Genomic DNA, 23,930 nt, shown 5'->3' on the forward strand with positions numbered 1-23,930 from the left:
CCACCGAGTGTAAGGGCAAACACACCCTTGAAAAGCCCCTGGAGAAGAAAGCTGTGCAGGGGCAGAGGAGGGTTTAGGCTGGGGAGAAGAGTTGAAACAATGCATTCCTGCTCTTTGCTGCTCAGCTCTTGCTGATACCCCCAGGAAGCAGCTTTTCTTCTCTCTCTCCGTTTTAAAGACTAGTGTTACCTATATTTGTGTGCATGCACACAGGACAGTGAAGCCTATGAGTTGGTGCCGGGAAGCTCAAATCTCACTTCAGCTGCAAGCTAACTAGGTCCTGTGAGGTAAACGATGATTCTCTCAGACTTGAGTTTCCATCTTTGTTACTGGCCTATGTTACAAGTATGTTGGAGAGGATGACTGTGACAAATGTATGTGAAGAACTTTGGACACCTAAAAGTTGCTGTATAAATGCTAAGTTATGAATTTATCTGCCTACTCCTTTAAGTCTGCAATAAAGGTGTTATACATCTCAGCATTGTCTGAAAATTATTTATTGGCCTTTAGTTCTGCATCTATCATATGGGTGTTGCTGTGGAAATGGAAGGGGCACAACACACTAAACATACTCAGAACAAGGCCACTGCCCTGCCTTGTGTGAAAGGGACTAATGTGGCTCACATCCACGTCTGCCCCATTTTTACAGACTGCCTCCTCTCCTCCATACTTAACTGTGTTCAGTACTGTATCCAAATGGTGGCCAAGCGCCACAGTCGCCTTTGACTGGACTTCGCCGTCCAGGGGCCTCTACCTTTTTACCTAGTGCACACATAAACTGGTGCTGAAAAAGCCTTCACGGATTCTGGCCCTGTTCCAGCTGAAGTGCATTGCGACGGGCAATGCAAAGCTATATATGTCTATTCGTGAGTAAGCGCCGTTGCTTTCAGGGGCGCTTCTTCCCAAATAAAGGGGGTCTATAGCTGTGCCTTTGCAACTTACGTCCTGCTGGAAGCAAGGGGCTCCTATTGCATCAGGGCTGCGTTTCAACCCTTGGGGCGTCCATTTATAGGGGCAGGTCTAACATTGCGCGATCATCTGAGAATGCGAAGCCTCACATGCCACCAGCCCCGTGGCCAAGAACCACATCCCTGAGCTGCTTGCTTGGCTCCCGGCTGAAGGCACCGCGCGCGGGGCGGGAGGGGCCTGGGGAAACTTGCTTGCCCCGGGAGCGCCCCGGCCGAGCTCCGCGCAACCTCCCCCCCTTCCCGGGCGGGCCGGGCTGGGGTCGGGCAGGCCGGGACGCGCGGCGGCCGCCCTCCGGCTTCGCCCCTCCCGCGGGGCTGGAGCTCGCCCTGGGCTCGCCGGGCGGCGCGCTCGCTCCCTCGCTCGCTCGCTGGCTCGCAGTGCGCAGTGCCTCTGCAGCGGCGGCGGCGGCGGCGGCTCGTGGTCGCGCTCTTTCCGCGGGGCTCCCGCAGGGGGATGGTGTCGGTAGCCCGGCAGCCCTCGGCGGGCCGCGGGGCGGGTCCGTAGCTGGTGCGGGGTGGTGCCCTCTGCCGCGATCGGGAGCCGGAGGCGGCGGGCGCCGGGCGCCGCGCCAAGCGCCCGCGCGCCCCTCTTCCTCTCGCTCTCCATGGACGGGGGAGCGGGGGGCGGCCCGGGGGCGCCCGGCGCCGAGAGCCCCAACCGGGCCGTGGAGTACCTGCTGGAGCTCAACAACATCATCGAGAACCAGCAGAAGCTGCTGGAGACGCAGCGGCGCCGGATCGAGGAGCTGGAGGGCCAGCTGGAGCAGCTGAGCCAGGAGAACCGGGACCTGCGCGACGGCGAGAGGGACCGGGAGCGGCACCGCGACCGCGACGGGCCGTACCACCCCAAGGAGAGAGAGAGCCACTACCAGACCCGCGCCGACCGCGAGAGCCAGTACCAAAGCCGAGCGGAGCGGGAAGGGCAGAACCCCTATCCGAACCGGGACAAGGAGCGCGAGCTACAGCACTATGGAAACCGGGAGGGCGGGCAGTACCCGAACCGGGAGAGCCACTACCGGGAAGCCTGCCAGCTGCATCGAGAGCGGCCCCCGCAGTGCCACCCCGCGCGCGAGAAGGAGCACGAGTACCCCCGGGCCCCCCGGGAGAGGGGGCAGCTGAGCCGGGGGGCGTCGCGGAGCTCCAGCCCGGGAGCCGGAGGGGGCCACAGCACCAGCGCCAGCACCAGCCCGGCCACCACGCTGCAGAGAAAGTAAGGAGCTGCTCCGGCCCCCGGCAGCCCCGCCGGCCCCCAGGGCCACTCTCATGCGCAAGCAGGCGCTTGGGGAGGCCATAGGAATTGGTGGGTGCCGGCAAGCAGAGTCATGGAGGCGGCTCCCTTTCTGGCATTGCAGGGGGTCCTGGGGCGCAGCTTTGCTTTTTAGGATTGTGAAGTGTGGTGGTTTGGGGAGCATAGATGTGTCCTGGGACTGCCCTCTGCATTTCTCTGCTGCCTCTGATCTAGGCCTCTTGAGTCTTGTTGCAGTCACAGTTGTTTCCCAACACCGCCACAATCTGCACCCATCCCTTGCTAGCCTGGCAGTGTCCATCCTTAGAGTCAGGTCTCATTCGTCCTCCTTCTTGAACCCTCATTCCCTATTGTGTGTGTGCACTGGACTCTGCCTGGGATCGCTCTCCCCTGCAAACCCCTGCTTGGCCTGTCTGGAATACCCATCAGTGCATTCCAGCCAGAACCATGGGTCTAGCCAAGGGCAGCTGGGGGTTCTGCTCCCCAAAACAGAAGCCTGCCCTGTAAGAAAAATCCTAGCTACGCCCATGACTAGAACCTGCTGACCCTATACTTCAGCTGGGTTTCTTCCCTTCCTGTTTTACACCACTCTCAATTTCTTTGCTCCTTGCCAGCTTTTCCTTATTCCAGAATTCACCTCTCTGTACAGAGCAATACTGCTCTGTGCTACTGCCAGTAGATCTGCTGTGTTACTCTCACCTGCCACCCTGGGCCCTTTTCCTTCCACCATCCAGTTGCTTTCCAGTTGCTCTGCACGGGGGCGGGGGTGTGTGTCTTATAACTGCAATGGACTGCTGAATGTGCTCTCCTGCCATTCCTGCATCTTTCTCACTCTGTAATATACCAAATGGCTCTCCCCACCCCACTTTTGGGGGATTTAACTGTGCAGTGGATCCTAACTTAATTGCCTTGAAAAACTGGTTCTTTTGTATTAGTGCTCCTAGATGATTCCCTCCACATATTTCAGGACTCCCACCATTGCAAACACAAATCCAGGGCTAAAGTCCTACTTATATTTATTTGCGTAATCTGCCCCCCCCCCCAGCAACCTTCTGAATCCTAAGGTGAATTTTCTCTGTCCTGTGTAAGGGAAAAGAGCTGCCTCTGAAAGGGACAGGATTTTTCTGTTAATCCCAATAGCCAGTCTCTAACAGAGGGTCCCCTTAGTGTTTCCTTCTAGCTATTTGGCTTGGCGTGATGTTAGGCAGGGCCTTTTGCTTCTGCTTAATAGGGATGTGTATGTGCTGTACATACACTAGGGATGGGGAACCTGTAACCCTTGAGATGCCCAGTTTCCCCATGCCAGAGTTCAGAATTGGTGGAAGTTGGAGTCTCGCCACATCTGGGGGGCACAGGTTTCCCCATCCCTGACACACACACACATGTATAAAAGCCCCCTTCCCTCTGAGTAATCCCCAAGAACCAGCCCATTGGCATCGTTTTCACTAGTGGGTGCTTGACAGGAAAGAGCTACTGCTTAGGACAGGGGCTGGATCCGCCCAGCCCCCAGAACTTGCTGAAATGTGGCTTAAGGGTTACATCCCAAAAAGTAGTGTTGCTGCCAAGTGAACCATTGCTATGATGAGCGACGAGGGTCTGGACTGATGCTTGAGGGATGTGCATGTGTGGGTGTGAAATGATTTCGCATGGGTTGTCCAGTATTGAGTTCAGGGACTGAGAAAAGAATATTGGGGGGATGAGGTACCTGCTGATATGTGGAGTGTGTAGGAACCGTGCCTCTAAGTGCCTAGGGGAGAAAGAGTAGGATTAAATGACTTGGAGTGACAAATATAGGAACCAGGACTGCTGGGTTACTGGTACATCAACTCTGGAAGAGAACAGGATTCGTGTCCCCCTGCCTGCTTGGCTCTCATCACCTTCTTGCTCCAAGAATAGGGAGCTGGTGGTTCTCTCTGTGTTACTGGAGTTCAACTCCCCTCCCCAGCCAGCATGGCCAATTGTCAGGACTGATGGGGGCTGCAGTCAAAAAAATCTATGGCGAGCCACAGATTGCCCATCCCTGTTCCAGATGCACTTGGTAAGAACCATGTTGAAATAATTGCACACCTGACACCTGGGCCTTAAAAGTTTCCACCTGCTCCTCAGTGGTAAAGCACATTCTTTGTGTGCACTCAGAGGACCCCAGGTACAACCTTTGGCAGGTCCAGGTCAGGCTGGGGAAGACCCCTTGGCTGAAACCTCCAGGGGGCTGCAGCTAGTCGGGGTCTGAGCTGGATGGACCAATGACAGTTTCCTACGTTAGCTTACGAAAATGCATGTCGTAATATATTTGATACTCTGTATGGTGTTATAAGACTCTTTTTTGTCAACAGTTCTTACAATTGCCATGTAAGGTAGGTCAGAAGTATTTTGCATGTACTGAAGACTTGGGGGGAGGGGAGATTGAGAGAACTGACTTTCCTAAGGTGCCTGCAAAACAGGCGAGATTTGAAGCCGGCATTTCCCCACCCTTTTAACATTGGTGCAAGAGTTGTTCTGAAGCCTTCTGTTTGAAGAGGCACACCTGTTCATTTCCGCCCTCAGGCCCATGTCCTCTTTGCTAAGGCTCCCCCTCCTCTCTCCCCCTCCCCACATTGTTACTAGTGCATCTGATCTCCTCCAACAGCACTCCCTGCTTTGATGCTGATGCCTTCTGTTTGGGGGGATATGGGGGTGTTTGAACTAAATCACTGTACCTGGGAAGTTGATCTCCAGGACAGGATATGTTCTAGTTGCCCACGAGTTTTGGCTGAAGAGATTAGGATGCAGTTAGCCCTGAAAGCTTTGGGATCTGCTTTGGAAATGGCAGCAGGAGAGGCTGTGTGGGGTGGGAATTGACGAATCCAGCCGTGTGTTCTTTCTCTCTCCCTCCTCATCCCCGCCTTCTTCTCCTGGATAGAAATTAGCAAAGTGGTTTGATGCTGCAAATGACTTAAAACCAGCACAAATGTGTCTTGCCATTCCCGCCCACTCGCTACCGACACCAGGGAGGCGGTTTTTGAGAGCCTGGAGAGGTGGGTGGGTTCTCTGAGCCTCTGCTCCTTGCTGGTAGAAAAACCAGAAGTGGCTAGAGGCACCTGCTCTGGCCTACAGCCTTTACTCTGTTTTTTGCATTTGAGCTGGAAACCGAGCTCCCTTCACGCCCCTGCCTCTAAGGTCGCTAGTAGCTGGAGCTGGTGCAGCATAGTGGCTGAGTAGGATGTGTGATCTGTGTATCCAAAAGCCTTTAATTCAGTTCTCATCGCTGAGTGGTCTTAAACAAACTGTCACACCTCAGCCCTCCATCTGTAATACGGGGATGATATTAACACTGGCCTACCTTAACAAGGTTGTTGTACAGAGTAGTGAGAGATGGTGTGCAAATGCTTTGATCACTCAACAAAGCAGTATGGGAATATACTTCTTTCCCGGCACTTGGAAGAGAGCAGTGGTCTTCCAATGCCGCCCATTTGTCAGCCCCAGAAGATGGTGGTAGCCCAGCCAATTTTTTCACCTCTTCCACCTGAGGGAGATTGGAAGGGAATGTATTTTCCCATCAGTCCATCGCGGTTTGCTGCATGGGATGAAAACATGTGGTTGTTGAAAGCTTCTCTGGGATTGATTTTTCTCACTCCACTGCCAGCCATCAATTGGAAAAACGGTTGCGGTCCACTCTGGAGGCAATTGTAAGTCTGTGCTTGGGAAGCCAGGGAACTAACTGTTCTCGATATAAAGTCTGCCCTGCTTGTTTCTTAGCATAGGTGCATAAGCAGAGCTACAAAAGCCGTTTGTCTCATACTGTGAGACAGAAATGTCTAGGCATGTGAGTAAAAGCGAGAAGGGAGCAATAGCTAGCCTGCCCAATGGCCCCTCCCAATTGTGTGCATGGCTCATCAGATATTTCTGGGGAATGCTGAAGAGTATGTTTGCATTACGTAATTCTGGTGAGCTGCAGAACCACTAGCCCCAGAGTCAGTGCTGTGAGAGAGGCTGGGAGAGTTAGGAATGATTTAAGGCCAGATTTTCTGGGAGACTCTGGCCAGATCTCAGGCAAGGAGCCTACAGTTCTGGCTAGTTCTGCAGCTATGTTGATCTGCGTCAGTCTGTGGGATCTGCTCTGCACTCCCAACCACAGGTGCAACGGGCTTATAGCCAAAAGTGGGTGTTGGTAGCAGGTTGATTCTCTTCCTTGCACATTTCCCTTGTTCCCTTTCTTCTGTCCCTCTAGGTGAGAAGACAGTGTTGTGATGCAGACAAGATCATTCATTGATATTAGGATTGCAACTAATGTAATCAAGGTGGCACCCTGACTCGCAGCATTCCTACAAATCAAGGTTAGGAACTGGTTGTCACATGATTGCCGTTCCTGCGAGGACCACCATGTGGCCAGCCAGACATATTTAAGTCTCAACAACAGGCTGGTGTGTAGGACCAGCTGCAGGTTGCTAAGAAAAGGGACAAGTTTCATATTGCACTAAATGTATTCCTGTTGCCAAGAGTGGCAGCCGTTCATCTAAGGCCCTCTCTCCTCTGTACTGCAGCTTTTTAAAATAATAATAATAATAATAATATTTTATTAGATTTCCAATATTTACCCAATATTGCCAATTATACAGATTTGAATCTAAATAATTCAATTAATTCAAAATTTATACAATTTAATTGAAGTGGTTTCTCGCACTCCTTGATCAATGTTTTTGTCTAGTTCTTATATTGCTGCAGTTCATATTTTTCATTATCTTCTAATTACATTTCAGTTGGTATATTAATCATTAAGATAATGGCTGCATTTTTAACGATTACTATTCGTGTTATTATCTAACTTTTCATAGGATTTCAAATGAGGTGCTCTAATTATTTTCCTTTTCTCTGCGGGTGTCAGCCTCAATATGTCCAGTTATGAAGTCCTTGGCCTTTGCTGCCCTCCAACTGCTGTTGTCTCTCATCTTAACTGGGGTGTGGCTATAATCCTGGAGAATTCTCAAAATATTTCACTAGCTCCCTCCCATTGTGCTCTCATCTTGCTCGGTGTTTTCGGACAGCAACATACTCCAACAGTCCACCTTCCTCACTACTCAGTCTCGAAGTTTCTACAGCCTGAGAAAGAGGGATCCAACTTCTGCCACAGGGGATCTTGGAGTACTTCATTTTAATTAATAACCACCAACGTCTCTGTGCATCACGTGTTTGCGGCCCCAAATTCCTTTCATCTTTACGACTGCATTTTGGCCAAAGTTCGCTTGAGTTATATCTCTTCTCTGCTGTTTTTAAGGGGGGATGGTAGAGAAGGTATCCACTCTAATTTCCCAAGATAATCCATTCCAGCATTAGAGCTCTCCCTTCCTTCCATCCCTTTAAAACACTAATCACAAGTTTTATTCCATACTGCAAACCAACCTCATTTTACATCTTTAAAATTTTGCGTCTGGAGAAGTTTGCCAAATAATTAATAAAGAAGCTCAAAGTAAACAGGAAACCAGAGGCTCCCCTCTCCACCGCCCACACCGAATAAAATCTTTTCTCAGTTCCAAAGCTCAGATCAATGCAGCTGGATAATTCCGCAGTTCTGATGACAACATCTTCTCTTGGAGTGTGCCTGACTTTAAAGCCAATTAGAAATGCAATTAACAGGAGAACCTCTGCTTCTTAATGCCGGCGTAGGCAAAGTGCTTTTTGCATGCCAGAACAAGAGCCAGGTACTGAGACTGTGAGTGAAGCCTGCTCCACCCTTCCCTGGGAGGAATGTCCAAAAACGATTTACCCTCTATCATTCTTGTTTTCCTTCGCCTTTGATCCCTGCGGTGTCGTGGGGGGCTGCCTCCATTAAGGCAGATAGGCACCAGAAATCCCTCTGTACTGTATCCAGGGGAACTTACCCGTCTCCTGACAACATTATGTTCTGTATTTCCCCAGCTCTTGCCGATAGCAAACTATGATACTGAAGGGAGGAAGAAACAGGGATATCATAGACATGAGTAAGTGCTATATCATAGGAAAAGTGGATGTGTAGTGGCTGCTTTTGGCAGCAGTCACACATGTAGCATAATATCTAATGTGGCCTTAGGTGAGATCATGTCCCAGAAACCAATTGTAACATTAGGGAGGAATCTAGATTGTGCTCTTACTTCATGCAGGGAGCCACATATATCAGAAGCAGTGTAAAAAACTGCACTTTTGTGCAGCTTCTGGAGAGGTAAGCACTGCTTGAACGCTACTGCTCTAGTGTACTCTGTCAGAATGATGTTCTGTCTGTTCTTCCTGAGAGATAGAGTCAGCCCTGTCTGCATCCATGGAAATATGGATACCACAGGTAACATTAACAACCCTCCCAGGCCTAGCAGCACTGTGTTCTGAGGGATCCAGGAGAGGCTTCAGCGGTGTTTGCCAGGCCAAGAAGACCTTACAGAATGCCCCCTTTCCTCCTTCCTCTGTCCCCCTTCCCCAGCCATCACCATCATTGATTGCATTTCTATCCCACTTTTTTCTCCAGGGAGCTCAAAGTGGTGTAGATGGTTCTCCTCCTCCTCATTTAATCCCCACAACAACCCGGTGAGGTAGGTTAGGTTGAGATACAGTGACTGGCCCAAGGTCACCCTGTGAACTTCATGGTTGAGGGGGGATTTGAACCCTTGTCTTTCCCAGGCCCTAGTTCTAACCACTATACCACCCTGGCTCTCAATAATTAATTTCTAAAAGTTCTGTGCCAGTTCAGTTTCCTAGATCAAGGAGGAAGAAAACAGGTGAATGTTGCTGAGTGTCCCCATGACTATACTTCTCAGCATGTAAATTCTGTGGCCTTTCTTAGTTATCTGCACAAGGGTCCTAACTAGCAGCAGACCTAGGGGCTATTTCACACATGCATGTTCACCCAGAGATGACTGGAGCATCAAGTGATGCTTTGCATGAATGAGTAAGCACAGACCAGACCCGCAGAAAGAGCTGTCCTCTCACCTTGGAATTACCTTAAGCATAGTGCTTGTCTCTGGAGCCTGCTGGCTCATACTTGCAGATATGAGTGTGCTTTTTAGTTGGTAGGATCTTGCTGGGGTGTAGGAACTTTTCTCTTGGCTCTTGGGGAGTTATCATTGCCTTCGCTTGTTGCAGAACTGTGGCAGGATAGTGCTTCACATACATTTCCCCAATGTGCTTACTGCCACTTGTCTCACAAACACAGACTCCAGTAGCTGCACATCAAAGCTTCCTCTAGGGCATTAGTGTCGGGTTGCAGTTTAGGTCATTTCACCCTGTGCTGCAGCTCTGTGCATGAAAGCAGTGTTGCACACTCTTGGGAGCTTGCTCGGCAGCTGTTCCCCCAGCTGTCTCTCCAGCAAGCAGCTGCTTTCTGCATCTTAATAAAACAACACATCTCTTTGCAAACAGCCCCAACCTTTCCCAAACCACTTGGAGAGAGTGCCTGCTTCTTTTTAAAACTTGTCTGTAGGTTTACCTGGAAATAAGTCCTACTGGTTTACTCCTGAGTAAGGAAGCGAAGCATGCATTGGAAATCATCTGAAAGAGAAAACCAGCCCTAAGGAGCTGTTTAGGAAGACTGGAGAAAAAATGTGGGTTGTCTCAAATTTGGGCCTCTTTTTTTAACACTTGAAATTATTCCAAGAGGGGGAAGCAGGGAGAAGAAAAGTCTGAGATTGAAGCTGTGTGGCAGGCAAAGAGGAGGATTACTGTGTGATGATGAGGGTTTGGGGCTTTTAAGTTGTACGCAGGATCTTCATTTGAGTCAGGGCCCGCAGCCGAACTGTTTTCAGCAACAGGGCAGTCTTTGCAAATTGGGTGCCCTTCAGATGATTTGGATGGCAACTGCCATCATCCCATCAATTACTAATGGCTCTCTTTGTACAGCCCCAATGGGAAGACCCTTGAGGGGAAAGATTTGGTACTCTCCAGTTGGGGCAACTGCTAGCATTAGAAGTCCTTATGTCCTGAGTAACATAAGAGGTAAATTACAAGGCCTAGTTCTCACTGAGGTGGTGAACCTATAGGGACTGTCTCACTTCAGACTGTTGGTGTGGACTTGCATGATGGAATGACCCTCCACCCACACAGAAATTCTATTTATAAAATAAATCTGTCAAGGAGAAGGCTTCTAAGCTAGCTTTCGCTTTGACATGCCTGCTTTCTACGTGGAGGGATTTTTCAAAAATGACAAATAAATATGGAGCAGCATTTTATCAGTCCAGTTCAGCAGTCCAAAGTGGTACAGCCCAGACATTGATTTACCACTCCTAAGCTTAACTCTCTCCAACACATAGCAGTAAGGATGTTCATTAAATTGTAAAATTTCATATTTCATTTCAGGCAACAGTCCTCTTCTTTCTTCAGACATTCAGAAAGGTGCTTTCACTGAAAGCTTAACAATATATACATGTATTTAATAGAAAAAACTACTCTTGTGTAAGTTATTTTTACACTTCTTACAGGATTTGTAACATGGGTCATTTGCAAGAGGGTCCACAACTAGTCCAGGGGGGTTGACAATATTTTTTCTGCTCATCAGGTGAGGTTCATTCATGAGCAATCTGTTAAAAGGGACAAGAGTAATTTCCTTAGCATTGATGAGGTTTACAATATGATCCTAAGTGTGTTTTCTCAGAAGTCATCAGTAGGACTTGAAGTGCAGCCAAGTGTGTAGGTTCTGGTGTTAGTTAATATGTGTATGTAAAAGTTACTTTTAAGGATTTTATTTCTTTGCCCCATCAGCCCTGAAATCCATTCCCAGAGTGTTTCATCTAGGCAACATCCCAGTGCTAATAGCAAGTTCTCTTCTTGTACCTTTCAGAGCTTATCAATACTTCCTTTTGTGCTACATTTCTAAGCACCTTTTTAAGCTCTATGTTGGAGCTCCCCCCCCCCCAACCTGGCACTTTCCCCGGGAAAACCTGTATTTTACCACTGAATTGGAGCAAACAGCAATTCATGGAAAACCCAATTGCTGTTTGCTCTGATTCAGCAGTAAAACATGAGTTTTCCCAGGGGGAAAGCTCTGGGACAAAAACAAAACCACATGCTGGGACATGGAGCTTTAAAGTGCGAACTTATGCCTGGAAAGCATGGTGCAAAAGGAAGTCTCGATGAGTCCTCATACACAAACTGGGTATCAGCCCTTAGTTATAAATAAGGTTAAAGAGGTTGACATGGTCTAAATTCCATTGAGTAAGTGGGGCTTACATCAGGCACATGGGTATAGGATTGTAATCTAAATTGATCTCTGCTTTTATGCTGTGAACTGCCCTGAGTACTACAAATGAAGAGTGGATTACTACAACAACAACAACAACAACAACAACAACAACAACAACAACAACAACAACAACAACATATTGCATTGCCACTGAGCCAGAATTTGAGTGACTACTGGAGTTATGGACAGGGTGAATAATCTGGGCTGCTGGAACCTCGCTGGCCTAGTTCTCACTGCGGTGGTAAATCTGTGTCTGTGCTGGACCACTTCAGATTGCAGCTGGAGGCTCACTTATTGGGATGGCCAATTGCCTCTGCAACACCTGCTGCTCTTTCTCCAGGCCAAGGTCTCTTGCCAGCCCTGATTACAAGATCTTCCCTTGGAAGAATCCCCCCACAACACTCCAAGGAAAGCGCAGACTTTGCCTCATCACCAAAGGCAAACATGAAATTATATGTTTTGTTAATAAAGCGTAAGTAAACTAAGTAGGCATAGAATTAGACACAGAAAATAATATGCAACAAATTTATCACATTAATATTTTCCTTGAAGGAAACCAAGGCAGTGCATATGCTTCCCTGCCCCCCCATTTCATCCTCACAACTTTGTGAGGTTGGTTAGAGGATTAGCTGCCTATACACCAACATTTAAAGCACATGACTTACTCCAAAGAATCCTGGGAACTGGTTTACCCCAGAGCTACAATTCCCAGCACTCTCAATAATGTGCTTTGAATGTATGTTGTATGTTCAGCCAACATCACCCAGTGAGCATCACAGCTAAATGAAGATTTAAACCTTGGTCTCTCCAGACCTATACTGACACCCTAAGCCACTACACTGCACCTCACTGACAGCAAGCTTATCTTAAATTCAATTGTATTTGTAAGTGGTAAACTTACCTTGGCCTCAAATGCCTTTGCTAAAGCCAAAGTTTGGGTTCCTGTTTGTAGAAGAGTTAGCCTGCAATGGATGTGGTCAGTTCCATCCTTATTTCAGACATTGTGATATATCGATATATCGCAATGTTTAGCTGGTGATACAGTATATCACGATCTTGGAAACCAGATATCACCTGGCCCTATGGAAGAGGACCATGGCTGCTGATCCCACTGCTGAGTTTGTCACACCCACCGCCACTGTTCCCTGATCTCCGTGTGTTAAGTGGGTTGTGGAATGTATAAAGAGAGCCTATTTGTGTATACAACTGTATGTGTACAGAGCCTGCGTGTAGGGAAACCTGTGACCCTCCAGCCACCATTGGACTTCAGTGCCTGTCAGCTTCAGCCAGTGTGGCCAGTGCTGATGGGATGATGGGAGCTGAGATCCAGCAACACCTGGAAGGCGACAGACTTCCCATCACTGGGGTGCATCTTCCACACACTCAGGAAGTCTGATTGTGCGTAGATGTGTCGCAGGGCCTTTTATGCTGAAGATAATGGAGTTCAGGGATTGGAGGTAGCAGATGCACCAACGTCAGTGGCAAGATCAGTGAGCCTGGTTCCCCTGCCACATTTTGAGTGCATGCATCTGTGTGGGTGGGAAATGTCTGAAGAGTGCATGTTTTTTTTTAAAAAAAAAACATTTCCATATTTTTTAAAAAATATTTCCATATATAGTAATGTAATGAAACTAAGACTAAGGAGCTGGCTGGTGATGAAAACAACAGGTGTATGGGAATGAGGTGGAAGGAAGTAGTCATACTAGATTACAATGTCCGGTTTCGTTGAGGTCAGCATAGCATTCCAAACCCTGACTTTTGAGGGGAAATGTGGTAGGATTTGTTGGCAGTTTCCTGTATGCCACATGTGACATTGTCAAGGGTGGCTTCTTGGTTTGAAGGCACTCCTTACATGGGAAACGATGCAGGTAGACTGCTTGGGCTTCCTCTGTGTCTGCCCACTAGGATGGGGAACTGGTGGCCTTCCAGATGTTGTTGCTCTCAGACTCCCAGCAGCCTCAGCCAGCATGGTCAGTCCTCAGGGATGGTGGGAGCTGTGGTCCAGCTTCATCTGGAGGGCCACAGGTTCCTCATCCTTACAATTCATGCACTATCCAGGATGGAGTGCGTGTGTGCTTTTGTAGCTGTTGCTGGCCAACTGCTGCATCCCATTCCCCTCCCTTCCTGCTGCTATGTGGTAGCTTTTGAATTCTCCCTGTCATTTTCAATCAGAGTGTATCTCTGTTGCAGCTGGATGACTGGCTGCGATGGGGACAGTAAGGTTTGATTTGCAGCAGGGGAGTGCTGGGCCGCAGCGGGATGGGACTGCGATGCGGTTGGCGGAGCCCCTGGTGTATACAGAGAGCAATCAACACTGACATGAGCAACCTTATAATAGCATCAACTGGCACCCCTTGGCTCCCATACCTGCAACCACTTATGCAAGTTAGACTCCTGTTTTCATACCAAATACACACTGAGAATATGGGGGAAGCCCACCTTTTCCAAGAAGAAGACAACCTGGCTGTGGCTGATGGGAGTTGCCTTTGTCATTTATATACACAACCTCACTGTCATGCTGCACTTATAAGGTCTACAGCTTTCATACTTGTTCCTGGGCTGAGCTTGCTGTTTACACTGCTAGGATCAGTTTCTCACTCAGAACACTGGAGATCTACCCTTCATGCACCCCGATTCATTCAGGCTTTATTGGCATAACTGAGACAAGGAAATCATAAAAGAGGGGGGGGGGGGGGAAACCCATCCATAAAACATTGGTAATCCAGACATTTTAAACACATAAAACATATAGAAGACTCTGTAGCCACTATTAAGTACAATTAAGTAGTTTTAAAATTGCTTTAAAAATATTGGCTAAATATCCTGAAACAATTGCAGCAGTTTTGGGAATATCATCTCAACAGATATTGAATTACAAATTATTTGCAAGTAGATACTTTGAGCATCAAAGGTGTGAAGGAGTAGCCACTTCACAGGGCATGTTCTTAAGGATGTGTTACTGGGATCCAGTGTGCTAATCCTGATTTAGGGGGCCAGCTGGATTGGGAGCAACCTATTCAGGTGACTTTTCTCATTTAGGAGGTGCTGGGTCCAACCCTGACTCAGTTGGTGCACAGACTGGCAGCCTTGGGGACAGTGAATAAGGCTGTGACTTTTTAGGGAGGGTTTGACTATTGAACAGAGCTCCAGATTGGGCAGCTGGTTGACTGGCTCTGGGCACTATTTTTTTTTTAATCTATTACTTTTTTTTTAAGCAGCCAGTCCCCCTCCGTGACAGAGTTTGGAGGGTTGCCAGGAAACCCCAGTTTGCTGACACCAAGATGCTGCTGCTTGCTCCCCGGGGCTGTGTGAAATGTCATCAGTTCTGACCAGCCTGATGAGTGCAGCTCCAACAGCCTGTACGTTTATGTATGTGCGTATTTGTTGTTTGCGGGCAGCCAAAGCCAGAAAGCCTGCTGGCTCTAACTAGCACAGAGGGTTAATTTAGCCCTTGCATATTACATCTATATTTGTCTCTCCCCCCTGCCCCCAACTGCGAGATATTCCTCATCCTGCAATGAGAGCTTTGAGAGAAGAGGACTGTTATCACACCAGAGCCCTCATCTGCTACTTTCAGGAGCAAAAACATTTTGATCTGTTGATTTGAGATTACCTATATGCTGCTTTTCCACAATTAGCTGTGCCCAAAGTGGCTTACAGCAAACATGCAAAACATTAGAAAACAAATATGCCATATACAGAGCATGTCGGTAAATTAAAAAATGACAAAAAGCAGCAATTTAACAAACAGCACAAATTCAAAATTGCACACACACAAAACAATCTAAGTTTAAGTACATATGTACAAAGCTAAACAAGAGTTAACTGGCAATCAAGTTCCTGGTCGTGTTCTTCTTGCATTCCATGGAGCCTGGCTTAAATACATACAGCTGGCTCCCATATCCTTACTCCAGAGGAGGCTGACAGCAGCAAAAGGCAAATGGTGAGGGTGGCAAAGGTGGTCAGTCTCTTCCCCACCTTCTTGGAAGTACCAATTGCTGGTGCAGGTCTTAATGCCTTATTTTGTCTACCTGGGGTGTTGCAATCCTCCCTGTTCTAGAGCTGGGAAGCTTAAGCATGAAGGAAGCAGCGGAGTCCCAGGGAAAGGAAGGAAGAACAGGAGCCTATATTTGGAGGGGGGCAGGTGAGCCTTTATTTTTAGAGCCCATAAGTGGCAATGCTGTGTTTTGTTTTCCTCCCCCGCTTCCTACGCAGGGCACACTTTGTCAATTTTCTCCCTGACAGAGCCCCTAGCAGAGATCGGTGTCTGGCTGCATAATCAGCCTGTGGAGTGGAAGTGAACATGGCCCTTGGGGAACAGGTAAGGCAGGCTGTAGCCTCGCGTGCCCTTTTTGGCACTGCTGCAGCATCCAGCAGATCATTGCAGTGCCAGGCCGGATCACTGGCTTCCCTGCCAGCACCCCCTTGTTCCTTGATGACATTTCCTACGCAGCTGCTCCCAAGGCAGATCTGGGTAAGGAGCTGCAGTTGAGTTCCCGTTGGTTAAGAAGTTGGCGAGCTCTTTTTGCGTCCTCGTGGAGGCTGGAAGCCAGAAGCAGATGGTGCTGCTGGTATGTGTCAGGACAGCAGGCCTTTGCTGGGTAGTTGAGGGGTGCAGCGAGAGCTTCTTCCCCTGCCACTCCAGCACCTGTTCCTAGGAAATCAGCCTCCTGTAACCCCGTCAGTTGGGTCCAGAGACTCAGCAGGAGCAGCTTAGTGGCTCTTTCCATAAACTAGATCTGTGTGTGGATAAGGAGCAAGAGGAAGGCTTGGTACCACTTGCTGATTTCCTGATTTGGGACTCGGAGTGTCCATTAATTTGCTCCAAATCCAGGAGGAAAGCCCCTGCTATTCAGTTGTTGTCTTAGAAATTATTCTGTTCCCAAAAGAAACTGCCACAATTGTTCTTAGACTGAAAACCATCTCTCTGACCTGCTCATTTCTCTGTGTTATATATGAGGGATGAGCTTTCAGACATGCTGCCCCTCCTCTGCGCCATCTGATGTGCCGTCCTCTGTCAAGAGCTGCACCAGCCTGTTCTGCTGGCTCAAAATAAGCCAAGGGGAAAAGAAAAGAGTTAATGTGCTGTTTTAAACTTCTGTGGCTTGCAAGTTGATTAATCAAACAATTTTTGTGTGTGCAAGTAATTTGTCGGGAACTCCATAGTAAGTGTGGAGAAGGACCTAAGGGAGCAGGAAGGGCCCCCTGAAACAGGGCTGTTCTTCTGCTTGCCAGTAGAAGCTCTTGCGCCTTAGGCCAAGAGCAGAATATTCTCCAATCAAAGGACTGGGGGTGGAGAAAGACAGACAGAGACAACTATGTCACGTGACTTGCTTTGGTTCTTCAAATGAATCTTCGGTTCAAACTCAAACCTGCAGTCAGACAGAGGGAAAGGAGCAAGTTAGGTGGTAAGCAAGCGCCTCGCTTTGCAGTGCAGCCAGCAAAGTCTTGTTTGGCAGAGCTGTTTTGCATTAGCCCAGGACTGCGAGTGAGAATCTCAGCTGCTGACGGGCTGCCTGCTAGCTCTTCCTCCTCCTCCTGCTTCTCTTGTGTGAAGCAAGCGTCAAGGAAGCTTCTGGGGCTGAAAGAAAACTGTCCTTCATCTGCTCAGAGGAACTGACTTGGCAGGGGCAGAGTGAGTGGATGGGGGCATTGTCTAGCTGCATCCCAAAGAAAGAGGAGACTGCCTGAGTTATCCCATGTCACACAAAAATACATCACCAAGGGCAACTGCTCCACAATAAGGAGTATAAACAAGCAAACAAATAAATTCCAGTAGTAGTCTTTTTCTTTACAGTCACTCGTGTATTTGGTAGAAGCAACATCAACTCGTGAGTCAACACCCAGATGCTGTTCTGCTACAATCAGCGTTTCTTCCCACAAAGGGGCTTAATCATTGAGCTGATAAGATAAAACAGAATTACAGTCAATCTCTATTGCCATACAGAATGGTTGAATTTCGGTGAGAATGCATTCATTATAGACTACCTGTTGTTGTTTAGTCGTTTAGTGGTGTCCGACTCTTCGTGTCCCCCTGGATCAGAGCACGCCAGGCACTCCTGTCTTCCACTGCCTCCCACAGTTTGGTCAGACTCATGCTGGTAGCTTTGAGAACACTGTTCCGCCATCTCATCCTCTTTCGTCCCCTTCTCCTTGTCTTTCCCTTCTCTTTCCCAACATCAGGGTCTTTTCCAGGGAGTCTTCTCATGAGGTGGCCAAAGTATTGGGGCCTCAGCTTCAGGACCTGTCCTTCCAGTGAGCACTCAGGGCTGATTTCCTTCAGAATGGAGAGGTTTGATCTTCTTGCAGTCCATGGGACTCTCAAGAGTCTCCTCCAGCACCAGAATTCAAAAACATCCATTCTTCGGCGATCAGCCTTCTTTATGGTCCAGCTCTCACTTCCATACATCACTACTGGGAAAACCATAGCTTTAACTATACAGACCTTTGTCAGCAAGGTGATGTCTCTGCTTTTTAAGATGCTAGGTTTATCATCGCTTTTCTCCCAAGAACCAGGCGTCTTTTAATTTCGTGACTGTTGTCACCATCTGCAGTGATCATGGAGCCCAAGAAAGTATTGTAAATTCTCTCACTGCCTCCATTTCTTCCCCTTCTATTTGCCAGGAGGTGATGGGCCCAGTGGCCATGATCTTCGTTTTTTTGATGTTGAGCTTCACACCATATTTTGCGCTCTCCTCTTTCACCCTCATTAAGAGGTTCTTTAGTTCCATGTAATCCACCTGGAGCAGGAACCGGCAAGCCACTCCAGTATCCCTGCCAAGAAAACTCCATGGAGAAAAACAACAGATTACCTCTACAATGAATCTAAACAATATACAATCAATAGTTTAGAAAAATGAGCAAATCTATAAAGATAGAACAAAATGACAAAATTACTAATTTAATCATAAAAGGTATGTAGAACTAATACCAGCCACCATCATTTGTATGGAAAACCAGGAGAACATCCCTGTCCCTATAGGCATATCTCCCAAGGGAAGAACAGAAAGAGGTTCTTCAGTCTTCTATTTGTTACCCTTCCTTGGGCAATGCTGGCCAGGCTCACATATTTAAAAGTGAAGTAGGGAACTGCCCACAAGCTCAGCTGAAATCAATCAAACAAATCCTGGAAACTCTATGGATGAATTCAAACTCTGTGGAGCTAATGTAAATGTGTAAATATACTTGGATTCCATTTGGGCAAATCGTCTGGTGATGTTACTCCCAGTCAACTGCGTCTAGCAAATCTGTTTTATTACAAAAAACCCAAAAATCATCACATGTATGTTGAATAAAATGTTCCACTAATGGGGCTTTTTAATTTTACCTCGGATGTGAGAATGATGTTATAAGATGCGGGTTTTCAGCTGGCGAGACATGGCACCAATATATACCAAATGCCAAACATTCTATCAAATAGATCACATTCTTGGTGCCTCAATTTGTAAATCCTGTAGATTTTTCAGCCAGTTTAATGATTATCCCATCCTGTGATAAACTCCTCAAAGCTGTTTTCTGTGCCTTAGACATATTGTTAAGAATTCCTTTAATTGAGAAATCTCCTGCAAAATGATGTTTTGAAAAGTCTGGATAGTGGGGTCCAGTACTGGTGGTGTGAAATGGGACTTCAGTCGAAAATGGCTGACGGTGTGAGAAGATTCATTCCCAAAATATGCCTTAAAGGTAAAGGTAAAGGTACCCCTGCCCGTACGGGCCAGTCTTGACAGACTCTAGGGTTGTGCGCCCATCTCACTCTATAGACCGGGAGCCAGCGCTGTCCGAAGACACTTCCGGGTCACGTGGCCAGCGTGACAAAGCTGCATCTGGCGAGCCAGCGCAGCACACAGAAGCGCCGTTTACCTTCCTGCCAGAGCGGCACCTATTTATCTACTTGCACTTAGGGGTGCTTTCGAACTGCTAGGTTGGCAGGCGCTGGGACCGAGCAACGGGAGCGCATCCCGCCGTGGGGATTTGAACCGCCGACCTTTCGATCGGCAAGCCCTAGGCGCTGAGGCTTTTACCCACAGCGCCACCCGCGTCCCTAAAATATGCCTTACGCTTTATTAAACTTAAAAGTTTATATAAATTCACTCACATCTGAAAAGAATTATATTGGGGGGTGGGGACAAAGAAGAAGCCCAAGTTCAATACTTCAATTTCAATAGCTGAAAGTCGCCTGGAGAACAGATTTAGTACTGCTGCTTTCGGCAGGCCTTTGGCGGACAGGAGTGCAAGTTTATATTGTGAGGTGCTACTGCTCCACCCTGAAAGGCTCTTTGCCTTGTGCTACTATATCCCCGCCCTGTGCGTTGTTTGTTCAGATATCCCATGGCCTAGCTCCAGATGATGTCTTAGCCTGGCTGAGTGTCTGGTGCTTCTGAGTAACCAGCTACTCAGTAACCTCTCTCTGAAGGAAACGTTTTCAGACCATTTTCCATATGGTGGATGTTACTGGGATAAGAAAATTGAGGAGGGGGGATGATATCAGCCTGCAGTGAGTTTCACTTTTTTTGTAAAGGGAAAAAAGTGTCTCTTCAGATGATTTTTTTGTGGTTGGAATGGGGTGGCATGAGACTTGCATAGGGGTGCAGTTCTCTTTCTCATCGACAACAAGGCGGGTTGTGACTTCTCTGTGGTGGTACACTGGCATTGCAATTTAGCGTTGCATTGCCTGGTTAACCTCTGGGTCTCTTTGAGGGCGACTTGGCCAGCGAATTTCTAAAAGGAAAACTGCAGGCTCTCAATCAGACACACTGCCACACCCTGCCCCACTGTGGTGAAAATGTCTCTAAGCGCATGCATCTAGAAGCTGATTGTGATTACTTGATGGCGATAAATGCTCTGCGCACAGCCAGAGGTTACTACTTCTCATTTCCACAACAGAGCCAAGGCACTAGACATAGGTTCTAATGCTATGCTCTAGTGAGTCCTGACTCAGCTTAAATTCTTACCTTTGTTCAAAGCTGGAATAATTAGCTCTTTAATTTTCATGGCTTGGCTTTTGAGAGGCTGATTTTTTAAATAATAAAAAAAATATGATGAAACTAGAAACAAATGTTCCCTGACCTTTTAAGAGCTCTAATATACTTGGGTTTCTTGTTTTTGGCAAATCGGTATGCATGTCTTCCCCTAACAATGCAGGGATTCAAAAACTTCACCCTCTGAACCTCTCATGGAGGAGGCACATGACGAAGGGCCTCAGATGATGATTGCAGGGTCCAGGATGGGGGAAGGCATCCTTGAGGTATTGCGTTCCTGAGCTATTTAAGCCTTCATAGGTCAAAACCAGCACTTTGAATTGCACCCGGAAACTAACTGGCAGCCAGTCCAGTTGGACCAGGATCAGTATAATATACCCAAACAGTCTTGTCCCAATGAGCAACCTGGCCACCAAATTCTGCACTAGCTTGAAGCTTCCAAACTGTCTACAGAGACAGCCCTACGTACGACACATTGCAGTAATCCAACCTAAAGGTCACCAGAGTTTTCATTAAGAAAGAGAAACACCCTAATGGGATGAGATGTTAAAGGCCTGTGATCTCCCATTTTTTAAAAAAGCAGGTGGGTGAGGAGAGGTGAATTGGGTCAGGACTTCAGTATTAGGGAAAGGGTCTTCTACTACATTATTTCCCCAGTGTAAATCATGCCCAGGTTCCCTTGGCTTCATAGGAGAAACGCTGGGGAAATGGTGTAGCAGTGGAAAGAGTTCATAGCCCTCAACATTATAGCTTGATCTGTTCTGCCTCCTTAGAAGCTGCTTTAAAAAAAGTAAAAGAGATGGCAGATCCACTCCTGGATCTTATTGAGTTTGGCCCTTTGTCCATACTCTCTTAACATTTCTCCAGTGAATCCATTTCTCCAGGGATGTCCTATTCTATTATTATTATTATTATTATTATTATTATTATTATTATTATTATTTATACCGTGCCTATCTGACTGGGTTGCCACAGGCAGCTTCCAACATATATAAAAACATAATAAAATATTTTAAAACTTCCCTATACAGGGTTGCCTTCAGATGTCTTCTAAAGGTTGTATTATCGCATAACTCCCATACCCTCAGATGAAAATAGGGATGTCCTACCATACACTTCAACATTTCTCCGATGGATGTTCTGAGGAAAAACGGGACATTCTGGGATCAAATCAGAAACTGGGACGGCTTCCGTAAATCTGGGATTGTCCCTGGAAAGTAGGGAGACTTGGAGGATCTATTAGACACCAGCCCTTTTGGGTGCAGTTGGGGGGAAATGTACAGGCAGTCTTCCGTTGAAGTATGAAGTAAGCTTGCTCCCACCTTTCAGTTTTCTACCAGTTAGTGCAGATGTACTGGGAAGGTTGATATGGCATTTGTCTTTATTTTCTTAAAATTATAACTATGTAAAAGTACAAGGCTACTTGTATTTAGGCTTTTAATAATGATAGCTGAGCTTCTCAGAGCTTGATGTGAAACCAGTTTGGTATCTGTGAGCTTTATTTGAGCATTCTGAAAACACTTGTCTTTTTTCAGAGAGTTCTTTCCCAGATTATAATACTGTCACATGCAGATGTATGTACAGTGGTACCTCAGGTTACATATGCTTCAGGTTACATATGCTTCAGGTTACACACTCCACTAACCCAGAAATAGTGCTTCAGGTTAAGAACTTTGCTTCAGGATAAGAACAGAAATTGGGCTACGGCGGCGCGGCGACAGCAGGAGGCCCCATTAGCTAAAGTGGTGCTTCAGGTTAAGAACACTTTCAGGTTAAGAACGGACCTCCGGAATGAATTAAGTACTTAACCCGAGGAACCACTGTATTGTATTGTCCTCTGGGTATTGGTTTCACCTGCCCTGCATCCAGCCCATAGTACCAGCCATTGTGAAGAGCACTTGGAAATTCAACCCCTTGCCCCAGCCCTGCCCCAATGCCAAATACATGCAAGAACAAGAGAGGTGGGGAACCTGTGGCCCTTTAGATGTTGCTGGATTACAACTCCCATCATCTCTGACCACATTGACTACATTGTCTGAGGCTAATGGGAGCTGGAATTCAACAATCTGGAGGGCCACAAGTAAGGCTTTTTTTCCAGCTGGAACTCGCTGGAACTCAGTTTTGGCACCTCCACTGCCGTTATAAGAGCACAAGGGTGAGCTCATAGTGAGCTCCAACACTTATTTTTTCCCCTAGAAAAATAGCACTGGCCACAAATTCCCTGGGTTGAGATCTGGACGGGATGAGACACTGACTGTATATGCTGAATTTGCAAGAAATAATCAAGACACTTGATTGAGCACAACAGTGGAAAGCTGCTTGATTGGGTAGTCTGTGACCATGAAATTCACAGCAATCAACTTGTGTTTCATTGACAGTAAGCAGTTATTATTAAATAATTATTATTTACTCTGACTGTGTGCCTGCAAATCAACTGGCTTTGGAGCTTGAGTAGCTGTATGCAACTAGTCAAACCCAGAGTAGAGCCACTGAAATCGAGGAACTTCCGTTATTCATGTCCATTAATTTCAGTGGGTCCGGATATGCACATTTGCCCATGGGCGCCTGCTTTGCTGAATGTTGACCACACAGAATCAGAAATTTGGAGCTGGAAATGCTGATATAGCGCAGTGCTCCAAGTTGGGCAAATTTCCTGAACCAACTAATGACATCACTAGCTTTTCCTTTCCACATTGGCTAAAATCTGACCCCCCACTTATTACAGGAGTAACTTTAGTCCGTAGTCCCTTAAGGTAAAGGTAAAGGACCCCTGGACGGTTAAGTCCAGTCAAAGGCAACTATGGGGTGCGGCACTCATCTCGCTTCAGGCTGAGGGAGCCGGCGTTTGTCCACAGACAGCTTTCTGGGTCATGTGGCCAGCAGGACTAAACTGCTTCTCGCGCAACAGGACACCATGACGAGTGCCAGAGCGCACAGAAATGGCATTTAGTACCTTCCTGCTGCAGCGGTACCTATTTATCTACTTGCGCTGGTGAGCTTTTGAATTGCTAGGTTGGCAGAAGCTGGGACAGAGCAACAGGAGCTCACTCCGTCACACAGATTTGAATTGCCAACTTTCTGATCAGCAAGCCCATGAGGTTCAGTAGTTTAGACCACAGCGCCACCCGTGTCCCTAGGTACAGGCACTGGTGGAGGAAGAGGAGTGGGGGGGGGGGAGCGCACTGCCCCTGGCAGCACAATCCCAGTGGGGTGCCATTGCGGCTGCCCCCTGCCCGTGCTGGGCGCCATGCCCTGCAGGCGGCATGCCCCGCCCCCAGGACACGCGCCAGCCCTGCCCCCGCCTGCTCTCCTGGTGCTGGAGCATGAAGCTCCGCCACTGGGTACAGGCCCATTCAAGAGGAGAGTGAAAAGGTTATGCACCATAATATGGTACCTCTCCTATGCCACTGACTCCTAATTCCCATATAACATTTATCACTTTGCCAGTTCTATAAAGATACTCTATTGACCCAAATGTGTTTGGTTTGCTGGTAAAAATATACTCCTCTTACACCTCTTAATGGCTGCTGGAGTCCTCAGGTAGGCCAGAAGTCCAGGCAGCA

At 47.6% G+C, this 23,930-nt stretch overlaps 1 protein-coding gene across 5 annotated transcripts in view; it reads left to right on the plus strand.

The window, feature by feature from the left end:
* The first annotated feature begins 1,232 nt into the window (after positions 1 to 1,232).
* Positions 1,233 to 23,930, plus strand: part of IQSEC2 (IQ motif and Sec7 domain ArfGEF 2) — a 145,103-nt gene continuing 122,405 nt past the window's right edge. For 2 of the 5 annotated variants that reach the window (XM_028711397.2, XM_077921673.1), the window contains exon 1: positions 1,236 to 2,178. In XM_028711397.2, coding sequence (XP_028567230.2) covers positions 1,574 to 2,178 — 605 coding nt within the window. In that variant the 5' untranslated portion in view covers positions 1,236 to 1,573. Of the gene's footprint in view, positions 2,179 to 23,930 lie in introns of all 5 variants that reach the window. The other 3 variants (XM_028711398.2, XM_028711399.2, XM_028711390.2) reach the window with 2 other exon arrangements.

This window comes from Podarcis muralis, chromosome 17, assembly GCF_964188315.1.
Source record: "Podarcis muralis chromosome 17, rPodMur119.hap1.1, whole genome shotgun sequence".
Taxonomy (NCBI): Eukaryota; Metazoa; Chordata; class Lepidosauria; order Squamata; family Lacertidae; genus Podarcis; species Podarcis muralis.